Below are 25,971 nucleotides of genomic sequence, written 5' to 3'. Positions count from 1 at the left end.
GGACAATGAATTCTCATGATAAATAATAAAGTGGTTGTAAAAAATCTTTAACAATGGTATGAAGAATGAACTGTTCAGAGTCACAAGTGTTGGATACATAACACTTAATTAAACAACTTCAATGTAAAATAGGATTGGGTAAATACCAAATAATAAATGGTGAAAATTTATGGGACCAAAATCGTTTAGAAAAAATCGAGGGGGCAAAAATTACACAATCACGGTATTTTGAGGAACGAATGTGAATTTAAGTCAATATAAATCACAATCGTTCAAAATTGTTGTTTTAATTTAAACTTAACGATATATTAAATTGTGATTTAATTTAATTTAATTTTTTTATTTCTTTATTTATTTTTAAAAAGTTTCTTTAATTAAAATTTGTAACACTTAATTTTTAAAGGTCTACCAAAGCTTCCAACACCCCCACCCCCACCCTCAAATTATAATCAAGACGCTGGTACGATATTTCAACTAAAATCAACAATACTCGCGATCTTAAACCACCATAGAAATATGCTTTTTTGAACATTTATCTTTAACACCAACTTTATCATATGTTGGTCTTTCTTCATATAAACACACTATAGAGAATAAATATTGATAAGATACTTTGTAAGCCGAATTTTTTTTCGCTAGAGTGAAACCAAGCATGTGACATTGTGCCATGTCCTCCATCTATTAAGCTGCATGATAGTAAATTCTTGTGCTATGTAAAGATCTCTTCATATGGATCAATAGATTGCAATAGACATATTGTTCTCCGAAATAAATAATAATTTGGTCTAGAATACGAGGATACCTTTAAACATGTGTTATTCGGATTAGAATTAGAAGTACAATTCCGACAAAAAGGTTTCTTTATTACTCAATGCAAATATTATTAGGATCTTAAAACACTCTCTTTGAAGTTGAATATAATTTTAAAATGTACTAAATATAATTTTAAGAACCTATAATATTATGGATCTTGCAAGTTTAATATCTGTAATTTTATTTTACCATTTTTAGTCCCACCTTTGATAAAACTAGGTGCTTTTAGTCATGGGAGAGCCATGTAGAAGAGAGTGGAGGCACATGCCTACACTTGTTTTTTGAGATTTTTTACCATTTGACCCATATGTATCACTCCATTTATTATGCTAAATGGAGAGGATCTTTTCCACAAACAACAAACTTCTTTTGTCCTATTTGTAGTGTTATAAAGTGACTAATATTGTCCATTGGCTCATATACACAAGTACTTGCTTTGTTTCATAATAATTATAGCAAACATATTTTTCTCATTTTTTTTTTAATTTTCAATGTGAATTATTTACATTTTTTTTCAACTAATTATTATTATTATCTTCCTAACATCAAAAGTTGTTGAACTTTTTACAAAGAGTTTAATGGATTATGAATATAGTGTTGTCGCACCTAAGTCCATGATGGACATTAAGGGTAAACATGATTAACTAATATCATGTTCTTCATTCTCTCGTTTAACTCTAAGCATCTTCCATTCTTGTATCTTATGCTTTTAATTACTCTCGAATCTTTTTTTCTTTCTTTTCTCTCCTCCTGTCATTCTTCTCTCTTCCTCTATTCAATTATTGACATTTTTATAAGATGTAATCCCCCTTTCATTTTATTTTTTATAAATTTCAATATATTTGTTTCCATCTTATGCAATTTATAATTTGTTTATTATTATAATGAGAGTGATTGTGAAAAACGGTACTTACATGAGATAAATTAGTAAATTAATTAAATTATTCTTTTAGTCAATATATCCCGCCTATACACGGTGTTCTTACTATTCAAAAAAATTGGATCCACCACCATGTATGGTGCCATGGTTCCATCATTAGTTCTTCGGTAGAACTAAAAACATCCGTTTTTATAAAAGGTAGAGGCTAAAAATAACCTTTTAAAATCTTGTAGCCTTATTCTCCAAAACAAGATACACATCTAATAAAAATAAGTTTTTTTTTTTTTTTTTTTTATCTATTTACCAAATATCTACAAAACTATAAACGAGGTAACATCCAACCAACAGTCCATCCTAAAAGTAAGCCAGCTCCAACAAGGCTTAATCCAATAGAAAATGCAGCATCATATGTTGTGGATAGATCACTTTTTAACTTGCCTAGCTTTTCTTGTTTGTGATTAACAAATTTTCGCTTTCTCGTCGTTGGTTTCTTACCTTCAAACGACATCCAAGGAGGAGTCTCGGGAATGAAAGTAGAAACCGGCTTATGCTTTAGTGTTTCCAAATGTAACAATCTACACCATTGTTTGTATGCGTAAAGTTGTGAAGCTTGTATAAAAAAGAGTGCAATAATGCGCTCTTTGTCGGCATAAGCCTGTTTTGCTAACTCCTCTGCTTCCCTCGCACGCGTTTGCGAATGACACAATGCTTCCATTAGTTGATTTTTGCTTTGGTCTCCCTCAAAAGCTTGTTCTATGTCACCCTCTTGCATGGTGGTATTACTGCAACAATTTCAAAGTTGATCACTTGCTAAAACATCATAAACAAAAATATGTCATATACAACCCTATAGTTATTATTAGAATCAATTGGTGTAACATGTCGTCATCAACTAGCTAGTTGATGAACAAATTGAAAATACCTTGATTTGTCAGAAGAAAAAGATAAATGCCCTTCATTGGATGGAGTCTCCATCTTTCTATGCATCAATCTTGAATCCAAACCTTCCTTTGCCTCAGCAGCAAAATTGGAAAAGATGCTAGATTTAGCTTCACAATCAAAACATGTTTTTATATTGTAATCACTTATTCCCGCATATGATTGTTCTCCTAGATACTTCTCTCGAGGAGGAGGAAGATTACAATTCTCAACATAATTGAGTGATTTCTGCAAAACCAAGAAAGCTAATTCATTTCTATCCGTAGTTTTCCACCATGGTTGAGCACCGTCATCTTCAATCCAAGAATAATCTGAATCCAAGGAGAAATCCTTTGTTTGTTCGGGCACGACATAGCCAACAGAATCAACCTCCATTGTCTCGTGTTTAGTCACTGTTTCCGAGCATACTTTGGAATTATTACTGTTTGCCTCTGACATTCCTTCCATGCGTGTTTTCTTCATAATAGCAACCTGGAATTCATAATGTAAATTATCAGTTGAATCATGATTCTCATCACCAAAGCAAATTTGTCCATCAAGGATCGCGGGAATTGGTGGTTTGTTTAAATTCCACTACGCTATAGGGCTATAGAGCTTCAATCGCCACTATTCGACAATACTTTGTATTAAATAGGGTATCGCAGAACAACAATGGCTTGTTCAATTTCCCCTACTCAAAGCATTATAGCGCCACTTTTTGACAACACTGCACCCAAACTATACTCTAATATGCACTCAACTGTTTATGTGCTAAAACTTTCTTAAACCTATGGTGAGGTTGATAATTCAACCACCATCTTGTGTCATGCAGCTAATAGGAAATTGCAAATTTATGATTAAAATGTGTGACACTTACAACATTATGAGCAGATTCATCAGGAGAGACATATCCAAGATCATCCAATTTTGATGTTGCACATGAAGATTGGCAACAAGCGATTTTGGGCGTTCTTTTTGCATCTTCTTTGACAAAGTAATGATTAAAAGTTCTATGCCACACAGTCCTCACTTCTGTTGCTGCCATCACTTACCTATTCTTCTTCTCATAATTTCTAATCTGTCCAATACAAAAATGGTTGTAGTTATACATGTGTATGCTTTATGTGTGAATAATTAATTATACACCGAGAAGCTGCTAGAAAGATATTGCATAATTAGGAGACAAAATAAAAATATAACATTGAGATGAACATGACAAGTGATGATTTTCACTATCGCTGTTCAATTCAAGTTTAGATAAAAATATCACTTGACCTTGCTTTTATAAGTCGTAATACACACCCCTTTCATAAAACAATTGTCTAGCAAGGAAATCTCTTCTAAAAAGAATGGACAAGACCATTTCAAAAACATATGGTGGCAACTAGGCTACCCATGAAAGAATGATGGGTAATTTACCCCAACCAATACACATTAGCCACATAAGCACATATTCATGAACTATCTTGATCCCACAAATAAATTGCTCATTTTCATTGGTTGGGTAAATTACCCACCATTCTTCAAAGGTAATTTAGAAAAAACCAAAACATATATCAATTGTTTTTTTTTTTTTTAAAAACTCGGTATCCGATCCAAGAATCGACTAATCCGAGTGGACCAATAACATATATCAATTGTTAATCATCAAACATAGGATGCATACATATATACCTATAAAAACAATGGACAAGACAAGACCAGTTCAAAATAGAATGTACACATTGCAAAGAAGAGAAAAATTAGCCATCAATTTTGAAGAACAAAAAATCAATCAGCACCAAAATGAAAACACAAAATCTCAAAACAGATAAACAAGAATAGTCATAAATTAGTAAAACACACAAACAACAATGAAACTCACCAGAAAAGTTAAGCATTGAATGAAAGATGATACTTGAGAAGAAGTAACACAAGGAAACTGTTGTGTTTGAATGTTACTGATGTTTCTTGTGTTTTTTAGTTATCAATATCATTCTATGTTGTCGGTTTTCCAAAGCAGAAGATATAACCGAAACGGTGGGGTCCACTGAAAGCAGAAGACATTCTCTGTCATGACACGTGGCACATGATCTAGATTTCAACGGCAGATTGTTGGTCCACCTAATCTGAAATAACAGTTATGTTATTGCTATCAACAAAACTAACAAAAAGTGTCAATTGTACATTTCATTCATTCAGTGTGCTTGCTTGCCCATAGTTTTATTGTGGTTGCTTGCAGTTGATTGTCACAAATCACAATTACAATGGGTCAATAGGAAATGGTGCATGTAAAGCTTAATTTACGATTCACGTTTCATTTTTTGGTTGGTCACAACACCAAGAAAATATGAATATTCAAGGTTAGTTAGGTGAATCTATGAGCTATCTATAAGACTATAATGCTATACCATAAGCTACTGCATTTATCCTTTTTTGACAGATACTAATTTGGCAAATTCTATGTTAAGTGTACCGGTATATCAAATCATCAAATTAATATTGAAACGAGTTGTTTGTTTTAAGAAAAAGAATTGTTTTTTATTATTAACTGTTACAATAATTAGATATTATTTACCAAAAGTGTCGACGAAATAAAATTTATTTATTTTTATTTAATTTTTGTTACATATAACGAAGAATATTGATTATTTTTTATAAGAAAATGTTAAAAATTTAATATGATTCTTATGAACAATGAAATGATGTTTTTTTCTTATAAAATGATCATTAAATTATAAATTTTTGAAGCAGAAGTACCGGTACACCTTAATTTGTGTGATGTACCATAGAAGTTTCCTACTAATTTTGTTTCTAAAATTACAGAAATTAAGAAACTGAAACATGAAATTATGCAAGAGTTTGTTTTATGGTTACAAAAATTATTCTTAGAGTATGGAGGTTATAAAGATGAGTTCTTAAGTTTGTCATAAAATTAGAAAATTAATTTTCGAAAATAAATCATGGAGAACTTAATATGTATCTTCCCTAAATTTAAATGTCATATTATATTTTTATAATAATTTATTTTAAAATAAATTAAAATGTTAAACAAATTTTGCCTACGCGACACCAATATCCAACCAAATTGAAATGTATCTAAGAAAATCATTTTTAAGAATAAAATAATTTCTCATTTCTGTATTTTTATTCAAAAAAAAAAAAGGGTGAGAATAAAATAATATTTATATTAACACTTTAAATATCTTCGATCAATTCTAAATTTATATATTTAAATAATTTATTTCTTTAGAGTTTAGAAGTTCTTTATATCTTTTTTATGTTATTTTCATTTGAATCTTATCACCTGTTATTAGAATACCAATGTAACTCATCAAGTCTGATAGTCATTTTGATGTCACTGGATGAGTTTGGTGGTGGATGACCTATAATAGACAAGAAATGTGACCTATAATATTCTACAGTCATGTTGTATTCCTCAAATTTCATCACCAAGTAGACATTGATCATTACTTAAGAGTATGACACTAGTTAAAGGCCTCTTATTCTCCTATTTCCATGCCATTATTGACTAACTACTTCTCCAAAAAAGAGAGGACAGAAAAAACACATGAACCTATGATTTTTGCAATAAGAAATAATAACCATGCATGCATACATGCAATGAAATAGAAAGTGTGCACGACATATTTTCATGCAAGTAACATACAGTGGAAGGTCACAATCATTAGGTTGCCATCTCCATTTACGATAACCTTTGTTTGTCGTTCCGTCCATTTTGCCGGCACCGGAATCCAGGATCAAGAAAATGACAATTTTCATCGTACAACTTATCTGAATAATAAGTTTCGTCCCAAACCCATTGACCTTTGGAAAAATCACATGCTTCAATTGGTAGTGATTTTGGTGACAAGAAATCAAAACGAAAGAGTTTTTGGATCAAAGTTAGGGAGGTTGAAATAGAATAGAGAAGATAGTAAGACGAAAAGAAAAGAGAGTGCATATGCTAATTCTCTATTCATTGTTGTATTTATATTTAGTACAAGTTGTACTCACCGCAAATATAACGATCTTTAAAGGTTTGTTATTTCTACTATAACATATATCGAGGTTTTATCGTTGCAAATATTTGCTGCAAGGGAAATTATTAAGTGCACGATCCTTTTTGTCGTCACCGGCGCAATACAATGTTACTCCCTCTCAAATTTATCTTCTTTCTTTTAGTACAAACTCCCTTTCAATTTCTTTTTTGTTGAAATAACTCCTCTTAATTTTATTTTTGTCAAAAAAAAAATCCTCTTAATTTTAGAGTGTTTCTTTTCCCACCCTACAGCCTTCTCGCGTGCTCTATAATTTTGACCAAAATACCCTTTGTCCGGATTGTATAATCCGGACAACATTCGGATCCTTTAATCCGAAATGGTTAGCAAATCACCCTAATTCATGTGGCCTGTGATACTTGCGCTTGGTGAGGGTGAAAGGCTATCCGGAAAACATAATCCGGACACAATGGTTACTTTCCGGAATAGAAATTCCCCACACCCTGTATTTAAACTGAGCGGGAAAAAGTAGTCGTTGTTTTCCGGAAAAGAAAATCCGGACAACTAGGTTATATATAGTTCTCCAGAACCTAGCTGAAGCAAACCACCTTTATCACAAACACTCCCAACACCTCCAAAAACACACCATTTAGGGCGAAAACATGGTTTGGAGCAGCTATCCATCAAGGGGGGTTAACATCATCATTTTCGACTGAATGCAAAGGTAATGTGTATATAACCTTCCCCCATTCATTTTTTAGGCAATTTTCTTTTGATCATGTCATATGATATGCACTGTACTTTTTCGGACTACGCAATCCGGACTGGATTCATGCTTTCCAGAGTTCGAAATCCAGACTGCACCAGTACAGAAACTGTGTTCATTTTCTGACTATGCCTGCACTGTTTTCAGATGTGAGTAACGTTTTGGACCAACTTGAAACTTTTAAAATGTAAGGGACCAACTTGAAACTTTTAAAACATAAGGGACCAACTTAAAAACTAAAATAAACATAAGGGATCAAACATGCAATTAAGTCTAAAAAGAAACGGACGGAGAATTACCAAAATCTGTTTTCCCTAAAAATTGGAGTGTTTTTTAAGTAACTAAAAATTGTAAGGATAAGATCAAATCGTAATTTTCTATCCGACGTTCAAAATTCAGACTATGAGCACTATAGTATGCAAACGAATAAAAAAGTAAATAAATATAAATGTTGGTTACAAAAAGATAAAAAAATTTATATACCTCATGGTAACTATAACATTTATAAAAAAGTATTTGTCTTAAAAAGAGTATCACTTTTAATTTTCAATGTGATTTTAAGTATTTTCTTGTACCATCTAATTAACAGTTCCTTAGGAGAACAAACACATCAACTTTTCTTGGTCTATCAAAGCTGCCAACTGTTCCACACTCCCTTCCAAATCATTTTCTGGATGCTGATCCGACATTTTAAACAAAACCAGCCCCTTATGCAACAGTACTCGCTGTCGCAAACCACCGGAGAAGTAGGGGTTTTTGGACATTTATCTTTGATACCAACATTATCATATGTTCTTATTCCTTTTTCAAATAAACACACTATAATCAAGTGATTGAGCTCAAAAGGTAATACACATAAAATATTACAAGACTATATATTTTCAAAAAAAATTATAGGCTTGAGGTATTCATACCACAGAATGCCTGACCAAGTGATTGAACTTATACTATACAAAAAGAATGACTAGAACCTAACTGAAGAATGAATGACTAGAACAAAACGGAACCCATTTAGTAATCAAAGCAATGAGGTTCACTAGCATGAGATGTTCATGTTCCAGGATGAAATGCTTTCCCAAGTTAAGGACTGATTACTGTCCCCAGTGAATTTATGCTCTGCCTCTAGTAGATCTTAGCATAACATGATGAGCTCTGTCTCAATAGAGACACTGTGGCTTCGGAAATTTGCACATTTTCTTATGCAAGTTGTCAAAATCGGCGATCAAAAAAATTTAACCACTTTCACCAAGAGCATTTGGTGCAATAGTAGAGATTAACATCAATAATGAAGCATCTCAAACGTATCGTTACTCATCCCCGAAGCCACGCAGGTGACTTTTCAACTGTACAAGCTTTACATTTCCATCCCCACCGCACGTAAGAAAACCATGTGGAACAACTTGAATGTCCGTAACAGCAGCCTGCGACAATATAAGTGAAAAGTATTAGTGTGTTAAATTTTTGTCCTTGATGCGCTATCTATTTGTTCAATTAATTTTTTTGGAGATCTTTTATCAATTAGTGGTATATACGAGATAGTAGTTATAAGTAGGAGTAATCTTCATTACATGAGCTAGTTGCTGAGGTTGAATTCAGCTCAAATACAAATTATAAGATGGTTTCATAACCTATCCTCGGCACAATTCATTTAGTAGAGACAGGTATAGTTTCGATTGGTTTTTGACTTGAGTTTATATTTCTTTGCTTACAAGAATATCCTTAAGCTTTTAGCTATTTATGGAAAAGTAAAATTAGAGACTTCTAAAAAAAATTTGGAATGTAAAAGTTTTAATTTAAGTTCATACGTGAAACAGCCGTTTAAAATAAGTTCATGCTAACTCATTCAAAAACAAAAAATTTGACATGCAAGTTTCAAAAACATTTACCCGAACAACGCCGCCAAATCCACGAGAGCCTGACTGGAGAAAAGTGTGTTTATCATGTAGCTTAGACCAGTGATGTAATAACTTTGAGCTCTCGGCATCCCAGAGCTTGACATCTCCATCTGTGCTTCCAGTCAAAAACAAGCTGGTATTTGGGATGGTAGCTATTTTTGTGACACTCGCTAAGATCATAAAGTTTATGCACATTATTAGATAAGCAATGAAGTATAAACCATAACTACCAATGCAGATAAACTCTGTTTACCTGAATGTGCCTTTGGAATATACCAAAGCATCCCATCAACATTATGGTCCTTGTCATAATTCAAAGATGTGAGAGAGCTATGCCCAATGCTATCAGAACGCCTGTGCCTTTTCGCCTTTCCTGTAGCTATATAGCGGAAGTCGTGAAGTCCAACATCGCCGCCTTTACCACCAGTCACAATTAGAGGGGAAACAGAACCACTTCCTAGTTGATTGTCAAATACAGAAAGGGAGCGCGCACCACCTTCACAAGACATGCAAAGGTTAGTACATAAAAAGAGGTGAGCCAATTTTCCTAAATAAAACAGGACATACACTTTTCTTTTAAACTAAAACAATACATAAATCTTAGTCCCTACAGTCTCCAATATAAAAAGAAAATTATGTTTGGTGATCCAAAATATAAACAAATTTTAAATAATTCCACTCTAATTATATAACACCCTTCATCTAGTTTAGATTTTATTTTTTGATAACCTTTTTATTCTCATGGAACAAGTTCCCATGAGAGGCAATTTGGAGAATGCAATTACTTTTGTTATCACTTCAAAAATTAAATAAGGTTAACTAGTTTTCTAAAGTGGGTGAGGTGGTTAATTTTTTATGGGGATGACACAAACATTTATGAATATGTTTAATATAGAAATAAACCTTCATGACATAAAATAGAAGCTCGAGAAGTTGAAGGTGGAGCTAAAGTATCCCATATAACCACATTAACATTATTAGAGCTATATCCAGCCACGGCTATTATTGATCCACTAGAGGAAACGTACGTGACATCCCTGAAATCAAACATAAAATAGAGTTTACAATTACACAAGTAAATTGAAACAAATAGTATCTTTAGTAAAGAAAAAATAATTAACATATCAACAAAATAAAATAAAAAATACACTTGTAGAATACCATCCTAAACATGATTCAAATGGTTAATATAATCAACTAGAAAAATAATGTTTCAAAAATTTAATCTTAATTTTCATACAGTACAGACCAGAGGGAAAAATAACATTTTAAAAGCTAGTTGTAATTTTCATGATGCTCATATTTTGAATCAAATGTTAATATCCAAACACAACTTAAAGTGAAGGGTGGCTAAAATAATAATTCAGTTCTGAGAAACAAAGTACATACGATGCTTGGCCATTAAAGCAGAGGGATGATTCTGTTGGACGAACATTGCTCCTTCCTCCTACCTCCAGCTGCCATGTGCAGACGGTTCCATCTAATGCAGCACTGGCAAAACGATGCCCAAAGTGGTCAAACTGTAAAGCTGAAATTGACGCAAGAGCATAAGGTGGAGGGACATTCGCAGCAGGAAGCACCCCATATGTAGCAGTAGCTTTGTCCTTATTGAACTGTATTATAAAGCTCTTCATTAGCATAAGCTTCAAATATCAACAATCAATGCAATTAATCAACTCACTAGAGTAATCCAGATAGTACTAGCCCGGTAATTATATTATACTCCCTTCATTCCGTTTTAGTTGTCGTTTAAGGTTATTTACACATACCAAGAAAACCAATAAATTTCGTTACTTTAACTGAAATTATTTAGATTCTTCCTGTAGTATCCTTAACTATGTATAATCTCATTCCACCTATTTATTTCTATGCAATAAATAAAGGGTATGATTGAAAAACAATAGTTAATGGTGCATTGAAATTTGAAAATGGCAAGTAAATAGAAACAAAATTCTTCTACAATAGCAACAAGTAAATAAGAACAGCCGCAGTAACCAATTGGAAAAAAAATCCAAATTTTTAAAGGATTTATATAGGATGATAGAAGGTTCAATTTTTATATTCAGTTTTAAAATAAAATAACAAAACAAAGGTGTGTCAAATACAAAAGAGCCTAGTTTAACAAATCATTAACGCGAAGATGCCCTCCTCCTTGGTGACAGAAGAATAGCATGTGCATGACGCTTGAATAGTAAATTTGTAACCATAAAGACAAAGTCGGCCTTCAAAAAACAAAAGAAGATTATTTCTATGTCTACAATCACATCTATCATCGTGAATGTACAGAAACTAAAGATGTGTTTACCTCCCACAAGTAAATGTGTGTATTGCTTGAACCAACCAAGAAGAAAGACCTCATTGGATGACTAGAAAAAGCCCTGGAACTTGTATTCTCCAAAGTAGCAGGTGGATCAACAAAATCCTCAAAGTCTTGTTGAGTTTCCCAACCCAATCCAGAGGCACCAATACCAGCATAACCTAGCATTGCTAAAGCTCCATTGCCTGTCAAGTCTCTGCTAGGCCAAGCTGAAGAATCCATACCAACAGTTGCTCCACCAAGACCGAGGTGTGCCCCTTTTTTCCTCCCAAGGCCAACACCAGGAGAAACACAAGTAGGAGCAGGGGTGGATTCTGAACCTGCCCATCCATTTTGTGGCCAATCGGCCTTGGTCCACAAAAGGTCTGCTTCGCCACTAAAAGGAATCTCATCTTCCAAGTGAAAGAATACTATACCCTGAATTAGATAGAAATTTACACACTTAGCTGTATATTCAGATGATGGATGATAAGATTTCTCTAGTGTCAGTTTGATTGAAATGAAATTTAACTCAAAGGGTCCAAGAGGAAGACTAAGTATAATCGTAAAACAATTATAATTATAGTTATAAAATTATAATTCACATTATAATGGCAAAAATGATAAAATAACCATTAAAAACTTAATAAAATGCTTCATCCATTTCTTTATTTACAAAATATGTTAGTCCCTAGACGCAAATTATTATACAATCTTTTCAGCATAAAAATCACTGACATGTAAATGGTGTTGAAAAATGACACTACCCAAAGCTTCAGAATGACAGGAAATTAAGAGGGCAAACCTTCCGGTTGGTAGCAACCGCAGCTTCCTGTTGATTGGTAGAGTTTATACACAGTGCCTGCACAAGCATATATTGATGTTATTCTTATATAGACAAATGTGTTTCCATATGAAAATGATTAGATAAAAGGGATAATAACTACCTCCAAAAGTTCTCCATTTCTCTTGTAAATTTCTCTGGGACTCTGAAAGTCATCAATATTAGCACAAGTTATATCTTTCGAGTTGGATCTTGCAGAAGCATGGCCACTTGGAAGTATTCCTTTAACAGGAGATTCTATTTCATGATTATCATGTGAGTCATCGGTTTTATGCAATCCTGTCATAATTGTATACAGGTCATTCCATCCTTTCATAGGCTTATGATCCGAATCCTTTAACCAATTGAGTTTCTCCTGTGCAAAGCAGTCGCGTATCAATTTGGGATCAGCACAGTGATCCCATAGTAACTGATGAACAAGATAGTTATCTTTTCCGTTGACCAATTCCGAAATGTTCAGGTTATTGTTCTGATTGGATTCTGACTGCCTTGTTTGTTTTAACCATTCAAGAGTCATAACATTTGAATCATTCTCCAATTTCTGCCACAAAAATTCCGCAAGTTGTTTAATATGATAAGAAGAAATGTGAGTAACTGTTGTCGTCAGTAAATCACATAAGTTAAATGTGACTAATAGAATCTGCTCTGGTAAGCTGATGCTATCAGAATCCAAATTTCTAGGAGTATTAGATTCCCTATATCTGTGGAAAGAACCAGACACATTTTCATCTTCAAGTTTGGCAAGAACCAAATTCAAATTAGATATCATGAATCTAGACATATGCTGCCACAAGCAGGTCCCTAATATCTTCCATTTTTCATCATCAGGAACTGAATACTTCATATCTGCATCTAGTTTATCCTCTGCACATTTGGATATTTGAAGGCTTTCTACATTAGTAATGAAAGAATTTTGAGCCAACAACTGTGCAACTTTTGGGATAAGTTTCTTAAGATTCACCATATCAACCTCATAAGGATTACAACCATCATGTGCAATCAAGAAAGGTTGCACCATAAATAAAAGGGCTTCCGAGTTTCTATGAAGCCAGGCTAATGAAAAATATAAATAGTATTCAAATAAATCAAGGATTTCAAGATGCTTTTTGACAAGATCTTTGCTAATAGACCTCAATTGACTCCTCAAAACAGCTCTTAAATACCACAATGAATTCAGAAGACCTTCAAAGTGACACTGGGAAGTATCCAAAAATTTAGATTTGATATCAGCTGATGCACCTGTCTCAGGAGTTGAGCTTTGTTGAGAATATACCATACCGCAGGCAGAAAAAAATCTTGAATACAAAAAGGAGATTTCTTCTGCAGCTTTAAACAGGGGTTTGAATTGAGAAGGAGATAAATTGGAAACATCAAATCTATCGGTCTTCTTTTGAGATGGTTCTCCATGAGTGCTTCCATCTGTCACATCATACCCAATGTACCATAGTCCGTGATGGCAAAGTAAGAGTAAGATCTGTAGAGAAAAGGGGAATTGGAAAGAGAGTAATCACTGTAAATATATTGCTGCCAATGGTCACACACACACATAAGGAAGAATAAAAAATACTGGAAAAGGAAAGCATACCGAGCTGATTAGATAGCATGGAGTCAGTGAAAACCTTTGTTCGAAAAGATCAAACCCTGCGTATAACTTTTGTTTAAAACTATCATTTGATTTCTCGTACTGAATCATGTACTCTTCAGAATAAGAGGCTTCTTTATCAGATTCTGTAAAAGTGTTAGGCCAACTTGGATGCTCTCTTATCAGTTTTGATAAGTAGCCAAGGGCCAAATTCAATTTAACTTGAAACTCCAGATGCACAGATAAATCAGCAGATAACCAGTTAGACGATTTTCCTGGCAAAGGCTTTAATGTACTGGACAGAACATCGCCCAATTCATTCTCTTGATCTGCAGTCCCAAGCATGCTCGGTGAAGATGAGAAATACTCCAATGCCTCAAGCTTAAAACAAGAGAACATTACAAATGATCACGAACCAGAAAATAGGTACGTGCACATATGCATATAATGTCACATATTGGCATTGTACTGACACGTGTAATATCATGGCATGCACATAAAACTTCAGACATAGAAGAAGCAGTTGTGAGTATTTATCTAGAGCTAACACAAATAAAAAAAATTAATTTGATGAAATCACAAAACCAGTAAAAAAAAGGATTATAGAGTAGTTTAACAATTCTCCGAGATTTTTACTGAGCATCTGGTTAGGAACTTGGAGGAGCACACCAATCATCTGCACTACAGAATCATCCTAGGAGCAGCAGGTGGACACATTTACATGAAACAGGCATAAGAAATATACTGCAAAAAGAAACAATAGTCTCTTCTAAAAAGGACCATTCTATAAACAAGGCGATAACACACTCACTTTTTCACTATAAAAAATAAAAATGAAAACCACATCTAAATATTAAGCTATTGAAGGTACGACACATATTTCTCACATATGAAGAACAAAGTAGGAGAGTGGACACATTTACATGGAGCAGCAGGTGGACACATTTACATGAAACAGGCATAAGAAATATACCGCAAAAAGAAACAATAGTCTCTTCTAAAAAGGACCATTCTATAAACAAGGCGATAACACACTCACTTTTTCACTATAAAAAATAAAAATGAAAACCACATCTAAATATTAAGCTATTGAAGGTACGGCACATATTTCTCACATATGAAGAACAAAGTAGGAGAGTACACAGGTTTCATGTCAACCAGCCCAAGGTAAACACATTTCAAGTCACATGCAAAAAATAGTAGGAAGTTTAAACAAAATAACTTGATTTGGGTAGATATGCTTGTATATTAAGCTTAATCATTTTTAAAAGTACAATTACAAAAATCAAATGATTGTTTAATATGTTAAATAAACTTACAGGAATACCACATCTTTTTAGGGCAGTAACTGTCATCAAAGTTGCCCACCTTAAAAGGATAGCAGAATTTTGCTCTCCTACAGCATTCCGCGTGCTATTCTTTGCAGCAAGCATTTGACAATAAAAACCAATAGTAGGGTCCAGAAAAGAACCAGAATTGGACATGATGGTCGACTCGGGAGCCACAGTGTTTACTGAAAACTCTAGCATTCTGTGAAAAGATTGATAGCAATTACCCATTTCCCACTGCAAATCAAGGAGAGCTAGTTACAGTAAGGATCAAGTACGAAAAAAGCCATCACAGCTTAAAAGCAGAATATAACAGAATGTTTTATGGATACATGAATGCAAGTAATTTTGGGCACCTCTAGAAGGCTAGCCAGCCAGTAGTCTCCTCTATCGATTGCCGATGGAAATATATACTTAGCAATTAAGTGATGCTCCAATGGTCCGCCATGGCCTTCAACAAGGCGACAAATGACTAGTGCAAGTTGTTCGTCCCCAAGGTTCTTAGCACAAACATTTATAGCAGAAGAATGATCACCTCCAAGAAGAAAGAAAGCAACCGCCAATTCCAGCTGATGCTTTCCCAATAAGACGTAAGCATTTTTTAAAGCAGCAGCTTTATTTTTCTCATCCTGTAGTCAATTAATTATAATTACTTTAAGGATTTAACATCATAAACGTGATAAAACAAATGCATGTACAACAAGGAAATTTCATATTTGCATACTCTGAAAGGAAAAAAAAAAATCAACCGCAGTTCAACCGATTCAGCCCAGTTCAATTAAACTGTGGTACAACCGGGATAAAACCAACTGGAAAACCAGCAGATTCCCAGTTCAACTAGTTGAACCGGCCAGTTAGTCCCTTGTTGGCTTAATGAAGGAGACCTCCGAAAAAACAACAGTGCTTGCAGATGTGCTGTCAGACAACTTACCTGAAAATTGCGCAAGAGAAAACTCACTAAAGGCTTGTCCTTCTCATCCCTACTGATTTTGAAAAGGCCGGCTAAAACTTGAACTCTGTTTAATGCAATATACAGCAACGCACAATCCTTAGGATTTTTGTTCTTCAAATATTGTGCTCTTGCTAATTTCTCCATCTAGAATTAATAGGAATGAAGAAAATATTTAAGCTGTCTGAATTGGAAAGAGTAATAAACAACAAAATATTCTGATGTATGACGGAAATAAACAACAAATGAAAATCATATAGAAAAAGTCTATATCAGCTATTTGTGAAATGAATTATTTTCTTCAACATGCCAATTTTTTAAGTTAATGAGAAATCCCTGCTTTTCTTGCAACATCGTGCAATCAGCATAACTAAGAAGGCTATAATTTCAAGATTTTGTTTTCGCTCGTTTATTCGTAGAGAACACGGAGAAGAATACAAAATAGAAAAGGAGCAAGCATTACCCTTGCACGCAATTGAGGTATGTTAGCATACCAAAACCCCATACCCAAAGCACGCATTTCTTGCCACGATGGTTCATTGGGTATGACAGAACCAAATAGATTTCCTACACAGTCAGAGTGGTAAGCCCATACGAACAACCTTGAGTTAATGATCATCTCCTCGATAGATGCAGCTCTAGCAAACTTCCGTTGGAAATGTAGTTGCTGAAACCTTAGTGCAACCCAAAACCTATAATGAAAGGTTTAGAGACCACATCACTATCATGTACAAAAAAGCAAAAAAAAATACCTATTATCAGGTCCCACCATCACTGCCCGTGTATTTTCACATAAATTATTATCTGAATTCATATGAGTTCCCAGTGCTACAAAAATCAGAAGGTGACAGGAAAAAATATATCGAACAGGAAGATTTAACAGAAAACCATAAAAATACAGAATAGGTTCGATAATACCTTCGTCCGGGTTCATCAAGACTTTGATATGCAGAAGAGGAGTCTGGATTACTAACTTCCCTGAGCAGATCAATGATTGAGAGAATCTCTGTCCTTTCTATGTTGATCAAATGTGGTAAATTGGGAAAATTCTCTAAAGATTCAATAAAGCCATTAAGCTCAGAACTAGTTGAGGTGGAACTTCTTTTATTTTCAGAACTGGAATCCGAATGATATGGAAACTGGAACGAGCTACTTTGAGCCTGTGAAAATGAAGTGATTGACGCAACATCCCCACTCCAATTAAATCCCTTATCTTGCGAACTTTTTGGCATACGGCCTTCTAAATAATCTGACAATATGATACTTGGAAGACCATTCCTTCTGGTGATCTGTCTCTTTTTAGGATCATAATTAGAAATCAGGCATTCAACAAAATGCTTAACAGCTGCATAAGCACGTTTCCAGTTGCCTGAAAAATATAAAAATAACAATGCGGCGTGAAAAAATGATATAATTCCCATCACATGCTTGAGTAAGGGCCTGTTTGGATTAACTTATTTGAGCTTATCTACTAGCATAAACACTTGTGAGACTATTTGAGAGAGCTTGTGAAATCAATTTATGACATGTCCATAAGCTGTTTTCACCTTATTTTCATAAGCTCTCTTGAATAACATATGAAAACAGCTTATAATTTATTTGAAAACAATTTGACCTTATTTTAACTTTTGTTATCGAAATAGCTTATACATAACTAATATGATACGCACTTATGGTATAAAAGTTTCATTAAGTTGTTTATCCAAACATGACTTAAATTTGTTGAGTCATCAGTCATCCTGAAAGAAAACAATTTACTCAACCATTACCTGAACTTATATTGATAAGAAGTACATCAGGGTGATAAGTAGGCAAAGATCCACCGATCAGATCAGCTACTTCTAAGATGCTCCACAAACCAACCTTGGTAAGGAGTTCAGATTTTAATTGTTCCTTGGCAAGAATCACGCTGCTGTACAGGTTATTGCTGTTCACATTATTTGTGATGGACTGCTTCGAATCGCAATCTGCAAGACTGTCTACAGTTGAAAGCTCTCTGAAAGTACCAATGTCACAATCAGTAAAAACGGCAGAACTTATGTCTTCATATGTTTCAATCTTGCAATTATTGGCCCTTGGATCCGAGTCACGAGAACGAAAATTACTCTGTTGCTTTTTATCCACATGGAACAACCAATGACTAAATATACTGAAGTAATTTCCATGAATTACCACTGGAGCAGCTCTGGGTCCCCATAAGAAATCATTTATTGGAAGGGAAGTTTGAGCAAATGCAATCTGAGACCATACATTTAATTTTAGAAAATTTACAGAGTTTGACGTAGTCAGGCCGTCACAACGCTTCCGAGCATATACTTGCAATTCATTTTGCAAACAAACTCCAAGCAATAACTCACCAGTCCCTAAAGTTAACCACTTGAGAGTAGTAATATCACTTTCAACCGTGAGTGTATCTTCTAAAATAAATGTCCCTGAAATGATCAGATTTATAGCATCCCATATATGGATCGTATTGACAGCATTCGAATCATTTCCGTTGCAGAACGTAGCAACTTTCTGACCACAATCAGTGAAACATATACCTTTGACAGGACCAGTATGTGCAACAAACATACCCACAAGCTCCCACGGCAAGTTCAGGGTCAACGGATTGTCACAGTTACTTTTCCAGAGTTTCAAGCTACCATCAGAGCAGCCTGTGGCCAAGATATATGTAGGAGAGCTACTACAAAGATCATTTGCAAAGCCTAACTCCTGTTGTCTGTGACTCAGGGTTCCTGGATCCGCCACTGCAAAACTAGTAACCGAATCATTGGAACTTGGAAAGTCGGATGAACATGGAATTACAGTAATGTAATATCTTTTACTAGCATATGTACTTTCAAATGCCCAAACACTGTTGTCGTCAATGCTTTTAGCATCAAAGTTGCATTCAGAACAGCTTGTTGACATGTCAAAAGAGTGCAAGTTGACTTCCCATGATAGAGCTTCAAATCTCCCCATCCAAATTGCCAATAGCATAAGTTTATTATTACGAAATGTTTTATTACACGTAGAGTTCAAAGGAATTGCAAATATGTCGTGTGGGCCATCCTCATAAGGACCATGACCAGTGAAGGGAATAGTGCATAAGTAGTGACATTCTATATTTTCCTCTTCAGTTCGACTAATATCGACTATGAAGCAATCAATCCCCCTGTTATGTCCCATAAAAAACACCAGTTGCTCATCAAGTATTGAAGGTGCCCATGTCAAGCTTGTATACATGGAGCACGAGTGTTGAGTTGCAAGCTTTCCACAGAGTTCCCAAGTAGGAACCAAGGTTGGACATCCCAAAATGGAGTTTGAAATATTAGAAAGTGACCAAAAAATAAGCAGCCCATTAGAATCAAGAGAAGCAGCAACTTGAGCTTCACTTGTATAAGGATGAATCGAAACCTTTAATATTTTCCCACTGTGTCCATCTAAGTTTAAAGACCCACCAGTCAAATGGGAAGATATTGCATCTGTTTTACCATTATCAAGGGAGTTCTCAACAGCGTCATGTGTTTCTTGAATATGGAAAAATGACCAAACTAAGGAATTACAAGGTAAGAGCTGAAGTAAAGAGCATATACTTGGTGGACCAGACAAGGAGTTTCTTGATATAATGACTTTATTCTGCATAAGTAATGCGTTTTTAAAATCAGATGAGTCAAACTTATAAATGGTTCCTATGTCATGGCTCTGAAGTTCATGCTTCTTCCATAATGTAACTCGGGGAAATCTCAGCGGGGAAACATCATCAAGACAGTGGACAGCCCAAAAGCTAAGCAACATTCCAGGACCATATCCAACTAACCAATCACACTTTCTCACGTCGTGCTCAAATTCTTCGTTGGAAAAAATTTGTTTGTCTCCTTCACCTCTTCTAAATAACCCCACAATTTCCGTACCCCACATCACAAATATATCTGAACCAAGAGTTCCATTTAAACACTGACTAATCTCAATAACAGCAACAACACAAAAAGAGGACCCTGTGTTCTTCCCAGCCCTCTTGGTCTTTCCATTATCAACCTCACTCCATAACCTAGCAGTTCCATCTAAGCAGCATGTCAGTAATACATTCCCTTTTGAATACCTACTGTATCTGTTTGATAGTCTTCCCCTTGATGGTCTCCATTGAATTGTCACAACAGGTAGAGGGTGTTGAAGTTTGGCTTTTGAATATTCACATACTCCATTGCTCTGACATACAAACACACATTTGCTTACCTGATTGATTAAGGACCCTTCAATCTGTTCTTTACTAGGACGTGATGCAGTTGCTGAAGGGCCTTCAACAGACCAGGTTGCACTTACGACTGTTTGGGGCTGATCTGCTTTGAACTTCCACGCGATTTCCCAACATTTGTTACTCTTCTTCCAGAAAACTACCTCCATTCCACCAGAAATGATTCCGTCCCCTGATCCTGTCCATCTGATGGTCTCCACTTTTGTACGTTGTACAAGCACTGCATTCTGGCTCCAACAAAAAGAACCTGAATATGAGTGACAAGATTGTCTTTTTAATAAATAAAGCTAATCAAATAAGTGGCACATTTTTCTATTGTAATATTTTCTGTCTTTTCCTGAAAAGAATAAATATATTAGAACCAAGAAAGAAGTGCATGGATGAGGGATAAGATTAAGGTATCAGATGTCCCCATGAAAAAATAAAAATAAGTACAAAAGTAAAAAAAGAAACGAAAAACATGTAATCAAAGCTTGCCACTCTCTTTTCATATCTAAATTCCTCCAAAAAGTAGACATTATCATATCATACTCTCTTGTGACTTCTTATAAAGGTGGACAGACTATATAATATAATAATACCTAGAGGGACTGTTTCTTAGGCTTTTATTCCAAACAATATGACAGACTTCAAATATTACATAATTTATGAGTAGATGAGTTAGCTGTGAGCTAAAACTTATATGAAAAGGAAATCCTTTAATATTAAATGAAATGCTCAGTTTCTGAAAAGTGATGTTGGGGAAGTTCTCAAATGTCAAAAGCTCACTCAGTCTAGCTGCAAAAATATCCATGTTTTTGAATTGCTTCCTACCCAACTTCCCATATTTTTCAGAATCAAGGGAAACACAGTAGTTAGAAATATGTGAGTTCACAAATACTCAAAGTATTGAGTCAAGAACCATCCTTCATGGCCCCTTAGTATAAGGTTAATAATGAATTGAAAACTGTTGAGAAATTAGATGTAAACACTACACACGACATAACTTGCTACCAACATAGGAAGGATCAAGAGAAGACTTACAGCTGATTTCACATCAGATGATGATAACAAATCATCCAAAAACTTGTAGAACTATCTTAACTAATAACAATTCTCTAACCAAGCATACGGTACTACAACCCCAACACCACTCTCCAGATAGTGTTATATCAGTCCCTATCAAACCCTCCAAAAACCACAAGAAACTCACATCACTATGAGACATTCAATCTATGCAAAACCGACGTTTCGGCTTAAGGGCGCATCAAGTATCCCAACACGACACCAACACGTGAAGTTATATTCAATCACTTCCATTTCCTTAAATTATTACCAGTGTCTATGTGTCAGTGTCAAGTCCCTATCTATGCGTCATTGCATTGGATAATTAAACTAAACCAACACATAATTACCCCCCCCCCAAAAAAAAAAAATCCCAAAACCTATTAAAATCATTGTTTTTATTCACAATATTCATTATTTCAGCAATTAAACCAGAAAACCAATACAACAACAATCAAGCCTTATCCCACTAAGCGGGGTCGGTTACATGGATCAAAATCCACCATAATTAATCTCTAGATCTTTCTAAATAGTTTTTCCAAGTTTTCCTCTGCCTCTAGTGATTTGACTACTCCTTATCTCATCTACTCTCTTTACTTCAGAATCTACAGGACTTCTCTCTACATGCCCAAACCACCTAAGCCGAGTTTCCACCATCTTTTCTACTATAGGTGCTACCCCAAATATCTCTATAATGTTGTCATTTCTAATTCTATCCTGTCTAGTCTTTCCCTGTCATGTCATACAACTAATTTCAAAATATATCTCTGATTTGGCGGAATACAAGATACTCATTTGATGTCCCGATGATGCATCTTCTATTTTGCATTCATAATTTTACACTCAAATTTATTCTTCAACTCACTTTTACATGAATATAGATTCATACATTCAACTCACTTTTAAACAAAATCAATTCTTGTCACCACAGAACCAAACATACAGTTAGTGGCAGTTGATAATTAAACTAAACCCACAAGTAATTAACCCCCTAAATTCTCAAAACCTATTAAAATTACTAAAAATATAGTTTTTATTCATGATATCGATTATTTCAGCAAAAATCAAAAACCAACAAAAACAAAGTTTAAAAGTCGAAACTTTAAGTTACCTTTAGACTTAACAGAACCATGGTTAAAAACCCAGATAGAATTTTCAGCAGCAGCAGCAAGATCACCATGAGAAGGCATCTGGGGTGCCCAAGAAACAGATGAAACAGGAGAAGAATGATGACATGAAAGTTCAAAGAATTGACGAAAAATAGGACCGATACGTGATTGAAGATCGGAAAGAGGAGAAGGGAAATGGGTGATGACGAGAAGGGAAGAAGCTCCATAAGCGATCCATGAGTAACCGGAGAAGTTTGGAAGGAAATCGATAGTGGAATTGGAGAGAGTTGGTGATGGTGGGATTGTGTCGGATCTGAGGAGATGAAGAGGAAGATGATGATGATCTATGATGTTTTGAGAACATGATGATGATGTTGAGGTTTCTTTGATTGTGTTTGGTGTCATTGTTTTTGTTGGTTACTATATTGTTGTTTGTGTTTCTGTGTTTTGAGGAAGAACGAGATGATGATGATGAAGAAGAAGCATAGTGTTAATTCACTTGGCTTGAGAGTGAAAGAAAGAAACCATGTTTAAGGTTAGTTTTTTTTTGTTTGTTTGTTATATAGCTTTCAACTTAATTTAGTAATTTCTTTAAAATAAAACATATTTTGGTAATATAATTTTATATTCCAATTTGATTAGAAAATTTGTTTATAAAAACTATTTCGTTTGAGAAATTTTGATTATGATTAAAATTATTTTTGTCAAAAAAATAATGATTAAAATTATTATTATTATTATTATTTGATAAGTTGATTAAAATTATCTCTTCAAAAAAAAAGTTGATTAAAATTATTTATATTATATACAAAGAAAATTATATGTTATGGTTCTTTTGAGCTGACTTTTTTTGTTTAAATTACCTTCAACTTTCAATACATATAATAAAAATAGATAAAAAAATATAAAAATAAAAATGTAACAAACAAGATATGATTACAAGTTTTTTTTTCCTTCATTTATCCTATAAAAAGTGTAACAAATTAGATGAGCATTATCTATACTTACTTTATATAAAGAAAATATGAAATTTTAGACTAATTTTTTCACTATCTTAATTATATTCTTAAACAACTTTTTCTATAATAATGATTGTTGATGATGACATTACAAAGATAAGAATTTAGATGTTTTTTGTTATATTATTTGTGCATTGAAATAGATAAACATAGTTAGTTTAATTTATTATAATTTGAATGCAACAAACATTTATATTATAATAGTATAGATATATTATAGTTTGGATTTTAAAAAGAAACATACTGATCCTAAAAAAAATAAAAAATCAACATTGCAAACAAAAATCCATATCCATGTTTTATTTGATTTATTTATTTATTTTTGGATAAAATAATTTAATTTTGATATCTTTTAGCGGCAAAATCTTGGGACAGAGAGATTTTAAGCCCCCCAAAATTTCTATTATAAGTTAACTAACAGCGACACCAACTTCTTCTTTACACTCTTTCTCCGATTTCGATTTCAATTCAAGGTTATTTCTCTTCTCTCTATTATTCTTGTGTTCCCGATTTTAGAAGAATTAGGGTTTTACTTGTTTTCAAATTTCAAACCCTAATCGATTCTGGTACAGTTGAAAAATCAAAAGAAGAAGAACAATGGCTCACCTTGATGAATCAAGCACCAACCAAGCGAAATTTTCCCTCACCATCGCCAAACATCTCTTCTCAAAAGAATCAGACAAGAATGTCGTCTTTTCACCATTGTCTCTCCAAGTTGTTCTCAGCATCATCGCTGTTGGCTCTGACGGTCCTACTCAACAACAGCTTCTTGACTTCCTCCGTTTCAAATCCATCGATCATCTCAACTTCTTTGTCTCTCATCTCCTTTATGTCCTCCTCAAAGACGCAACTTCTTCCGGTGGTCCTCACCTCTCTTTCGCCAATGGTGTGTGGGTAGAGAAAACCCTTTCTCTTCAACCTTCCTTCAAAGAAACCATGTCTACTGATTATAAGGCTGCTTTGTCTTCTGTTGATTTCCGGAACAAGGTATGTTTGTATATCTCCCATTCCCTTTCTATTGATATACTTGTGAAAAGAATTCAACTAATCTATTTGCATAACTGATTTTTAAATTTGATATGTTTTAAAGGCTATTGAAGTGACTAAACAAGTGAATTTATGGGCTGAAAAAGAGACATATGGCCTTATTAAAGAAATTCTTCCTCAAGCGTCAGTTGACAGCTTAACCAGACTCATCTTTGCTAATGCATTGTATTTTAAAGGAGCATGGAGTAATCCTTTTCCTGCTTGGAGGACAAGCGAATATGATTTTCACCTTCCGAATGGCAGCTCAGTCAAGGTTCCTTTTATGAGCAGCAACCTTGATCAGTTTATTAGAGCTTTTGATGGTTTTAAAGTTCTTCGTCTTCCTTATAATTAAGGAAAAAATAAGCGACAATTCTCTATGTACATTTTTCTTCCAAATGCAAAAGATGTACTATTAGCTATGGTTGAGAAAGTGGCTTCTGAATTTGAGTTCCTAGAGCACAAGCTTCCTTATAAACTAGTGAGAATAGGTGAATTCCAAATTCCAAGATTCAAATTTTCATTTGGGCTTGAAACTTCTCGTATGACGAAGGAGTTAGGAGTGAGTTTACCTTTCTCTTCTGGAGGTTTGACAAAAATGGTGGACTCTCTTGAAGGTCAAGACCTTTCTGTTTCCAACATATTTCACAAGTCTTTCATTGAAGTAAACGAGGAAGGCACTGAAGCTGCTAAGGCCAATATTGCAGTGGTGGCCATGTGTATGCCAACTGGAATAGACTTTATAGCCGATCACCCTTTCCTATTTCTAATTAGAGAAGATTTGACCCAAACGATCATCTTTGCCGGACAGGTTCTCAATCCTCTTGTTGGGTGATCTTAACTTCTCGTACCGCAATCAATTGCATCACTCACTCATAGATAACGAGTGGAACTTTTTTTTTTTTTAAAGGAATGCGTTTTTTATGAATATAGATAGTTTAGTGTTTCTGATATGATCCAATTGTAGGAAAAATATATTAAGATTATCTTTAGTGGTTATGTTATTTCTTTTTGAGGCAAATTTATGTTTTGATACGATCTTAATTGTGGTTATTATCTGTTATTATTTAGATCATAAATTGCTATTTTGATGCATAATTTCATATTTAGAAATGTACAAAGTAGTTGATGAGGCTAGTGAGAGTGGAGAGGAGGAGAGGGAGTTGAGTTATGAGAGGAACAAAACAAATGGAGTCTGATCAATTTGTCGAACTAGAGCTTTCATGTATAATGTGCTCTTTCTAGTTCCTTTATATATCTCCAGGAGAACCATGCAACATTTTTC

General features: G+C 34.2%; 2 protein-coding genes and 1 pseudogene across 3 annotated transcripts; 1 reads left to right on the top strand and 2 right to left on the bottom strand.

Annotated features, from left to right (window-relative positions):
* Positions 1 to 1,863: 1,863 nt before the first annotated feature.
* On the bottom strand, positions 1,864 to 4,585 carry LOC25500664 (uncharacterized). Its single transcript, XM_013589148.3, has 4 exons — positions 4,476 to 4,585; positions 3,489 to 3,689; positions 2,616 to 3,103; positions 1,864 to 2,475 (listed from the first exon to the last, which is right to left on the bottom strand). Exons 2-4 carry the CDS (start codon positions 3,654 to 3,656, stop codon positions 2,013 to 2,015), a joined length of 1,119 nt encoding a protein of 372 aa, XP_013444602.1. The 5' UTR covers positions 3,657 to 3,689; positions 4,476 to 4,585; the 3' UTR covers positions 1,864 to 2,012.
* A 3,246-nt stretch (positions 4,586 to 7,831) lies between these two features.
* Positions 7,832 to 23,173, bottom strand: LOC25500663 (uncharacterized). Of its 2 annotated transcripts, none has more exons than XM_024772564.2 (16): positions 22,644 to 23,173; positions 18,021 to 20,735; positions 17,170 to 17,620; positions 16,715 to 16,943; positions 16,234 to 16,398; positions 15,659 to 15,931; positions 15,294 to 15,539; positions 13,978 to 14,355; positions 12,496 to 13,866; positions 12,354 to 12,410; positions 11,558 to 11,986; positions 10,642 to 10,865; positions 10,156 to 10,289; positions 9,506 to 9,748; positions 9,244 to 9,422; positions 7,832 to 8,778 (listed from the first exon to the last, which is right to left on the bottom strand). In XM_024772564.2, the coding sequence occupies exons 1-16, from the start codon at positions 23,044 to 23,046 to the stop codon at positions 8,665 to 8,667; spliced, it is 7,611 nt and encodes a 2,536-aa protein (XP_024628332.2). In that variant the 5' UTR covers positions 23,047 to 23,173; the 3' UTR covers positions 7,832 to 8,664. The 2 variants fall into 2 exon arrangements, with proteins under 2 accessions (XP_024628332.2, XP_024628333.2); XM_024772565.2 differs by having other exon boundaries at positions 18,021 to 20,715; positions 22,644 to 22,774.
* A 1,067-nt stretch (positions 23,174 to 24,240) lies between these two features.
* On the top strand, positions 24,241 to 25,534 carry LOC25500662 (serpin-ZX-like; annotated as a pseudogene).
* The last annotated feature ends 437 nt before the right edge of the window (positions 25,535 to 25,971 follow it).

This window comes from Medicago truncatula, chromosome 8 (genome assembly GCF_003473485.1).
Source record: "Medicago truncatula cultivar Jemalong A17 chromosome 8, MtrunA17r5.0-ANR, whole genome shotgun sequence".
Classification (NCBI taxonomy): Eukaryota; Viridiplantae; Streptophyta; class Magnoliopsida; order Fabales; family Fabaceae; genus Medicago; species Medicago truncatula.
Note: the sequence above shows the minus strand (reverse complement) of the source record. Positions and strands in the feature narration are given on the sequence as shown.

Excerpts from the sequence above, each read along its gene's own strand:
- LOC25500664 (XM_013589148.3), bottom strand. The coding sequence starts at position 3,656 with ATGGCAGCAACAGAAGTGAGGACTGTGTGGCATAGAACTTTTAATCAT. Across the intron at positions 3,104-3,488 it reads ATGAATCTGCTCATAATGTT|GTTGCTATTATGAAGAAAAC; the intron begins GTAAGTGTCACA and ends TATGAATTCCAG. Across the intron at positions 2,476-2,615 it reads TTTTCTTCTGACAAATCAAG|TAATACCACCATGCAAGAGG; the intron begins GTATTTTCAATT and ends AAATTGTTGCAG.
- LOC25500663 (XM_024772564.2), bottom strand. The coding sequence starts at position 23,046 with ATGACACCAAACACAATCAAAGAAACCTCAACATCATCATCATGTTCT. Across the intron at positions 15,932-16,233 it reads TTCTCTTGCGCAATTTTCAG|GATGAGAAAAATAAAGCTGC; the intron begins GTAAGTTGTCTG and ends AATTGACTACAG. Across the intron at positions 10,290-10,641 it reads TGCTTTAATGGCCAAGCATC|GGATGTCACGTACGTTTCCT; the intron begins GTATGTACTTTG and ends GTTTGATTTCAG.